This window comes from Peromyscus maniculatus, chromosome 7 (assembly GCF_049852395.1).
Source record: "Peromyscus maniculatus bairdii isolate BWxNUB_F1_BW_parent chromosome 7, HU_Pman_BW_mat_3.1, whole genome shotgun sequence".
Classification (NCBI taxonomy): Eukaryota; Metazoa; Chordata; class Mammalia; order Rodentia; family Cricetidae; genus Peromyscus; species Peromyscus maniculatus.
Window position 1 is genome coordinate 69,931,571 of NC_134858.1, and position 8,566 is coordinate 69,940,136.

General features: G+C 38.2%; 1 protein-coding gene across 4 annotated transcripts in view; it reads left to right on the top strand.

Moving 5' to 3' along the window:
- Positions 1-5,498, top strand: part of Znf280d (zinc finger protein 280D) — an 87,925-nt gene extending 82,427 nt beyond the window's left edge. For 3 of the 4 annotated variants that reach the window (XM_076576647.1, XM_076576648.1, XM_076576649.1), the window contains 2 exons: positions 1,215-1,267; positions 3,641-5,498. In XM_076576647.1, the coding sequence (XP_076432762.1) occupies positions 1,215-1,267; positions 3,641-4,247 (660 nt within the window). In that variant the 3' untranslated portion in view covers positions 4,248-5,498. Of the gene's footprint in view, positions 1-1,214 lie in introns of all 4 variants that reach the window. The other variant, XM_076576652.1, reaches the window with a different exon arrangement.
- The last annotated feature ends 3,068 nt before the right edge of the window (positions 5,499-8,566 follow it).

The following is an 8,566-nucleotide window of genomic DNA, read 5'->3' on the forward strand; positions in this document are numbered from 1 at the left end:
CTGGACTCCCAGCAGTTCTTGTGCTTCCGTTTTCCCTTTTACAAGCTCAGCATTAGACCAGATGTCTCTAAAAGAGAATGTGTCTTAGGTGCTCCGTCCAAAGGGACTCGCTTCTTGCACTGTCCTGCTGCAGACACCTTGTCACCGATGCCATCCTAAGTCTTTTCTACTACTTCAACCACTTTCCATCTTCTAAAACTTGGTTGAAATGCATATTTGGTATGCTGTTTGTTATGAGTGAAGATCTGTTATTTCTTTGCTCCAATTTTTGCAGAATTGGGGGAGAATAAGGACTTAACTGTGCATGACTAGTTAGGCCAGTACTCTTGTCACAGTCTACTGTGGGTCTACAAGACCAAGATCCAGACTTACTCCCGTCATTTGCTGTATCGCTTGGACTTGGTGCTTTCTGCAGTTAGTTCTCATTTGTACAGATATCATTTGTGATCTCTCACCTGTGGGCTAAATAAACTAAATTTAAAGTTCTTGGTACACTCCACACAGCATATGTACTTGGGAAGTGGTGGTTGTTAGAGAATGCTGTGCTGCTTTTAGTATATGGAGGTTTTTTAGTATTCCTTCCTCAGCATTTGAAATAAGCAAAATATTTCTTCAATTTTGGCTTGACAGTAGAAGATTATCATATTTTTATCATAATTCTTAAATTTGAAGTAAAAATTTCAAAGGTTTTTTTCTAAGTATCAGAATGTTATGTAAGATGCTAGGGGCATCTTCTTGTTTATAATCAGGTTTCAACTAGTTTTCTGCTCAAGTAACTATGTTCCACATTTGGAAAACTTGGTGAGGGAAATAGGCAGCATCTCACTATGTAGTCTTTAGTGTCCTGTAACTCCCTCTGTAGACCAGGCTGGCCTCAAACTCACAGAGATCCACCTGCTTCTGCCTCCTGAGTGCTGGGATTAAAGATGTGAGTCACCACATTTAGCTGAGAAGTAGCTCTTAGTAAAGTTAGGTTTAGCTTCTTGACTTTGATTCAAAACTTTTTTGGTACACTGAAATTGTTATGGATTTGAAAAAAAATGCCTATTATATATTACAAGAATTACTCTAGTGTACACTTAAGATCAGAAAGGTCATTTCCTATTCCTTTAGGGTACTAGCTTGTACACATAATTTCCTCCTATCCAGGATGTTTAGTATTATTATAATAATACTTAAGTTTAGCCATGAATGTAAAAGTGTTATTGTTTCAGGAAACAAGACATAATACAGCTGAAGGAGAAACAGGAGCATCACATTCTGAAGGGTAAGAATAAGAGATAAATGAGTCTCTTGATCCAGTTTACTGAAATAAATGAATACTTGGCCTAAATTACATTTCACTGGCAACTGGAAGAGTTATTTTAATTTTTGTATATGATACTGCTTTAGTAATGACTTTTAATTGAAATTTCAAACTTAACAAGATTCATGATTTTAAAATCTTTAAAATATGTCAGTGATATTTTATAAATTTTAAGTTCTTCAACTATTTATTATAAGTAAAGTGCTAACATTTAAATAGTATGTCTGTTAAATAATGGCCTCTGTTAAGTGAAAATAGTCATAGGATACTACAGATTATGAGGTTTAGACAGTTAAATTATGTAAGTTTCTCATTTCTGTCTTTATATTTTATAGTGGGTTATTTGTTAATCTGTTGAGAATAATCTTCCTCCCTCCCAAAAATAAATATTCCCAGCACTCGGGAGGCAGAGGCAGGGGGATCTCTGTGAGTTCAAGGCCAGCCTGGGCTACCAAGTGAGTTCCAGGAAAGGCGCAAAGTTACACAGAGAAACCCTGTCTCAAAAAAACAAAAATAAATATTGAGTAAAGTCCTCATCACGATGTTGTTTGAGCTTTCACTAGTAAGATAATCTAGCCTCCTTACACCTTTGTCCTAGAGTTCTGAGCAGTCAGGAAATAAATGCATCATCTGTACATTACTCAGATTTTCTATGAATTCTAGTCTGTCCAATGTGAGCTGAGCAAAAAATTAATTTTACAAATATGAAAGAGAAAAGGGGTAGATTTTTATCTATGACTAGTAAACATAAGAAAATGAGCTCAGAGTGGGTAATTGGGTTTTAATTAAGATGGTTGGATGTAAAAATCAAAATCTTTCTGAGAGACTAATAACATGTAATTGCATGATGTATGGACAAAAAAATCCTTCACAGTAGCAACACAAATAAGACATTCGTGGAGACAAGCAGATAGCTTACTAAGCTAGCTTTCATGGTAGACATTTTTCAAAGGAATTTTTTATTTAATCAATGTTCACTTGAAAATCTCAGTGGGGCATGGTTTGGAAACTAACAGAATTGCCCCAAGATCAGTCTGAATGCAGATCAGTAAAACAAAATAAACTGCAAAGAAATTGGCTGTATGCTCAGTGGTTTCATAGTAGATGGCACATGAGAGCCTCACACATGGAGAAAGAGTAAACTATAGACAGAATATTACTACAGACAGGAATATGTGCTGATTTATTGTTGTTAGAGCCATCATCTGTAGTTGGTTGTTTTTACTCTTTACTCTCTGGGGCCCACCACCTAGCTCCCAGGTAAGTCACATGCAGAGGCTTATTCTGACTTATGAATGCCTGGCCTTAGCTTGGCTTGTTTCTTGCCAGCTTTTCTTAACTTAAATGATCACATCTACCTTTTGCCTCTGGGCTTTTATCTTTCTCTATTTCTGTATACTTTTCTTTATTTCTTACTCTGTGGCTTGCTATGTAGCTGAGTAGCTGTCCCCTGATATCCTCCTCTCCTCTTCTTTTTCTTCTCAATCTTTTTCCCCAGATTTCTTCTCTATTTTATTCTCTCTGCCTGCCAGCCCCACCTATCCTTTCTCCTGCCTGACTATTGGCCATTCAGCTCTTTATTAGACCATTAGGTGTTTTAGACAGGCAAAGTAACACAGCTTCATAGAGTTAAACAAATGCAACATAAAAGAATGCAATACATCTTTGCATCATTAAACAAATGTTCCACAGCATAAACAAATGTAAGACATCTTCAAATAATATTCCACAACAATCTTCCTTATCACAAAGCTGTATCTACCATTTTAGGAGTCATTGAAGTATTCCAATTTACACACCAAGGTCAGAGAAAACATTCCTAGAAATGTATGTAGATAGACATGTACTCATGCATATATGTGTGCTTTGCATGTTTTCAAGTATATGAGGTTATCAAAAATCAGGGAAATGTTTGTGAGTGCTGATTTGATTTTTATATAGGAAAGACATTTGATTTTATATAGGAAAGCATAGAATGTATAAAACAAAAGAAATTAACCTTTCCGTAGATTCATTATGTTAGGTACTTTTACTTACTATTAGGGACATTTAAATTTGACCTAGACACAGGCAGAGCTTTGAGCAGACAACAACAGCCACAGCTATGACAAAGTAGACACTCAGGTTCCAAGTTCCTTTTGGTTTGTGCCTTCAGCATTTCTTACAGTTTTGCTAGCAAACAGCTCTCCCCCAAGTTATAAGAGACTAGCCAGGGCTCAGGGTTGTATCTTTTGGGGCAGGCAAGTCTCTTTAACTTGTTTTACTTCTTAGAGTATGGCTGTGTTTTGAATTACATTGTTTTATGAATGGATAATAAATGGCTTTGTTTTTCAGTAAGCAAGATAAAGCTCCTTCATCAGAAGAAGACGTTGGGTGTGATGCAAGTGTATGTGAAACTCCAGCAGCAGCAAACTGTGAAGGAAACGTAACGGTTTCAGATACAGAAAATGAAAGCAGGTCAAAGAACATCTTCAGTCACGATTCAGATGTTGGAGCAGATAATATGGGAAAGGAAGAACAGACACAGCACACCTGTCAGGAACTGGAGCTGAAGGTGCATCAGCATTCAGAAAGTACAGATTCATGTGATCAGAGTAAAGAGCATGACTCCCCTGCTGATGAGCTTTCTTCAGAGACTGGTCAGGATTTGCAGTTAACGTCAGGGGACATCAGCATTGACGAGTTTCTGAGGCAAAGAGACAAACCTGAACCTGTGAGTTCTGATGCTAGTGAGCAAGACAGTGTTCGCTTGGAACCCTTGACACCGTCAGAGCTACTTGAACATGAGGCCACAGAGATTCTTCACAAGGGTGATGATTCTTCAGCCAGTGCCAGTGACGCCGTGTCTGATCTGACAGGTGGACTTATGAGTCCTGGAGGACATGGAGCAGAGACAGCAGTAGACCTGGAGACGGGGAAGAAAGAATCTGAAGTGATGTAGTCATTCCAAGTTTAGTTCCCCACAGAGAGAGAGCACTTAGAGCAGTGCTGTCCGGTGAGCTCAGTAGTGCCGTGGTAGAGGTCAGCAGTGAGAGCTGAGGGAGGTCCTGCATACACTTCACCTGTATGTTCCATCTTACTTAGTCAGTTTGCCACTAATAGCATGGTTAATGTGATTTCCAAGTTTTTACAAACCACAACGGAACTTTAGTGAAAACTGAGTTTCCATCCAAAGGTCTCTTAGCACTTTTTGAAGGAATCTTGTACACCAGTATGAAATTATTATAAGAATATTAGCTATGTTAATCAGACTTTCATTAGTCCTGAAGTTAAAATCCTTATCACTTGTATATTCCCTTTAATAAACTTAAAGGAAGAGATTTGAAACCATGCATTTTTTTGAAAATACCTTTAAACTGCCAATTAATTGTTACTGTTAATGAAGGCTGTATTTTTTAATATGATCCTGGTAATGAAGCATGCCTAGAGTGCTAAATTGACCTGTTGAGAATTTGGATGAATATAAACTTAACTTTGGATTTACTATAACATTCCAGTCTGTCAGAAGCATGCAAACAGAATTTTAGAATCTGTGCACCTCCATACAAGTGTTAGCCGGTCAGGCTGTCAGCTCACCTATCTAAAACTTTCAGTGAAAGTGAAATGATGAAAATGTAAGTTTATATTTGTGCTTTTAGTCAGTGTATAAGCTGTGCAGAACCCCACCCTGCCCCCATGGGCTAGTTGTATGAAGTAGAAATCCGTTATTGAAACTCTTGTAGCTACTATGCTTTTAATATTGTTTCAATGATTTTTAGCAGTAGACCCATAAAAATGGTCTGGAAGCTAAACCAAAGTATGGTAGAGTGTAGGTGAAAAGCATTGAACTGAAAACATGCCTCTGCATGTACTCGACCATGTTTAAGGGACTTTTCTTAATTATAAAAATAGAAAATTCAAATTGGACCCTAAAGCAGATTTTTTTAAAATGGTTGTGGAAATTAGCCTAATTTATCCCTAAGTCAGCTACTAAATTGATTTTTCAGATATAGAAATGAATATAACAAACAATAATTTGCTTTGCAGTACTAATAAATTTTTATTTTAAATGCTGCGTTTTTACTTCTTAAAATGTGCTTTGAATTCTTAAACTGTTTCAATGAATGTTAAATGTTTTCAACGCCTGTTAAAATTCTGTTGTATATAGTAGTTTTTGAGTAAATATTTGCAATAAAAACCTGTCTTTGGATCATTTTCTTTTCAGACCTCTGTTTGGTCAGTCTGTCTTTGTTGTGCACTGGTATGTGCACCATGTGCAGTAGTTCTGGGTACAGCAGGCACTGTTCCCCACACTTCACTGACACAAGATTGAGAACTGAAAATGCAAGGGACATACTGCCAATAGTTAGAGTAATTCTTTTTTTAAAAGTCAATTTATTTATTTGTATTTTATTTACATTGATGTTTTGCCTGCATTTATGTTGTTGTTTTTTTTTTAAAAGATTTATTTATTTATTATGTACACAGCATGTATGACTGCAGGCCAGAAGAGGGCATCAGATCTCATTACAGGTGGTTGTGAGCCACCATGTGGTTGCTGGGAATTGAACTCAGGACCTCTGGAAGAGCAGTCAGTGCTCTTAACCGCTGAGCCATCTCTCTAGCCCCCTGCATTTATGTTTGTATGAGCATCCCCTGGAACAGGAGTTACAAACAGTTGTGAGCTGCATTGTGGGTGCTGGGAATTGAACCCGGGTCCTCAGGAAGAGCAGCCAGTGCTCTTAACCTCTGAGAGTAATTCTTTCACATCAAGAGAAACAATATTATTATACATTGTCTTCTCATCAACTTAAAAGAGGTTAAATAAGAAAAACATATAATAGAATTGTTTTCTTGAATATTTGAAGACTCTGGGGGATCTCTCTCTCTCTCTCACACACACACACACACACACACACACACACACACACACACACACACACAAATCAGCAAGCTCTGGGCTCAGTTGGAAGTCCCTTTGGCCTCCCACACATGCACACACCCACACCACACTTGTTACTTCAAGACTATTTCCTTTTATTAACTATAAAGCAGGCATATGTATGTTACAGACTATACAAAGGGATTACAAACACCTGTCTTTACTAGATTATTACAATGCCAGTGCCTTTTCAACTGAAAAATGAAACGCCAATTCCTGAAATTCAGAAAAAGAAAGAGGTGTGTGTGTGTGTGAGAGAGAGAGAGAGAGAGAGAGGGAGAGTGTTAGTTTACCCAGATGCCAAAAGAGGGGCATCGGATCCATGGATCTGGAATTTACAGGTGGTAAGTAAGCTGCATGATGTGGGTGCTAAGTATCAAACTGGGTCCCCTGAAATAATTGGACATAGGCACACATTTACCACTTTGGAGGGAAAGACTTCTGTTGAGTAATTTTTGACCTATGAGTCATGCAAGGCCTATCTATATATATGAATGCAAAAAAGACATCAGAGTGCTTGCCTCACCAGCTCCCTTGAATTGATGTGTGGGCATTTGATTATGACAGTTATGTAGGTGTGCTCCTTCATCACTCGGAAGTAATGAACCAGGAGCAATGAAGCAATAATCTTTTGACAATGACACATCACTATTCTTTTGGGGTCGTCCTGCCTATGCACACTCTAAGCTCACAACAGCGTGAGTGGCATTCAAAATTTAAGGTGAAGACTGAAGAAATGGCTTGCTTAACAGTCAAGCTCGTATACTGCTCCTGCAGAGGACCCAAGTTCTGTTTCTATCACTCATGTTGGGTGGTTTACAGTTGCCTGTTAACTCCAGCTCCAGGGACTCCTGTGCTTCTTACCTCCAAGAGCATTTACACTCACTTTCACACACCTACACATATAGAATTATTTAATTATTTATTTATTTATTGTGGTTATTGTTTGTTCTTTGAGATGGGATTTCTCTGTGTAGCCCTGGCTGTCCTGGAACTCAATCTGTAGGCCAGGTTGGCCTAGAACTCAGATCCTCCTGCCTCTGCCTTCTGAGTGCTGGGGATTAAAGGCATGCACCACCACTTCCTAGCTGTGTTTTTAAATTTAAATAAATCTATTACGAAATTTTAGGGTAAAACCATATAACAGGAAATTAAGCATTTTTAGGTGAGCGATGGAAACATGGAAATAGCGCTTAGTGTGTTTACTGGGTTGTGCAGCCCTACCTCTATCTAGTTCCCAACCTTTCTAGCCAACATGAAACTGTCCTGCCAACTAAGCAGCTTCTTCCCGTTGCCCACTTCCCTCAGTCTTGGAAACCACTAGTATCCACACTGTAGAGTTGTTTTCTCTTCTGGGTATCTGGTAATACCATACAGTAAGTAACATTTTGGAGTCACTGGGCTACATCTGCAGCCTACAAACACAAATAACTGGAAAGGTATCCTATGTTCGCCAATAGTTAATGCTGTCAAAACCTTCATGTCCCCCAAACAAATTTGATGGAATCCTTAGCCAAGTCACAGTGAACAGTTAATTTACCCTAATTATTAAAAACAAATAGATCAATATCATTTAAAAATCTATAGAAGCACAAACGTCACTGAGTAATCAACGCAGTTGGGGGCAAGAATGACACTAGAAACATACTCCCTAAGTTTAGAAAATATTATAGCAGTCAAAATACTGTGTAAAAGTAAACCTACAGACCAAAGGAAGGAGAACTCAAAAATAAACATGCCATACACAGTTAGCTGACCTTCCCCCAAGAGTACACAAGAGGGAAAAGATTGTCTCTTCAGTAAGCAGTGCTTGGAAGAGTGGATACACGTGCAAAGGCATGACTCTGGATCTGACCTCACACTGAGTTCAAGCTCCCACACCTCATTGAGAGTGATGGCTTCTTTGAGAGTGTCTGTTTCAAGGGTGTATGTCCTAGCAAATCAAACACACTCCAGTAGGTGGCCCCACAACCAGAATAATGTGGACAGCATAAATTGGAGTTAATGGGTTTTACATTTTAAAAAGACACAAAGTTGTTGCTGGGATGGAGGTAGGGCAGTGGGTGGATGAGGGAGAAGTTGGGGGTGGCTATTATCAAAATACATTTTAAGAAATACTCAGAGAATTAATAAAATATTCAAAAACATGAATACAAGATCTGAAACTATTAAAGTAGATGATGTAAGGCAAAAAATAGTAGTCAAAAAGTTGATGCAACTCAGTAACGGAGCACTAATACTATTAACTGAAAATTAAAATTATTTTTTGTTTTATATGTATGGGTACTTTGCCTGCATGTGTCTGTATACTGCATAGATGCCAAGCTCACTGAGGTCAG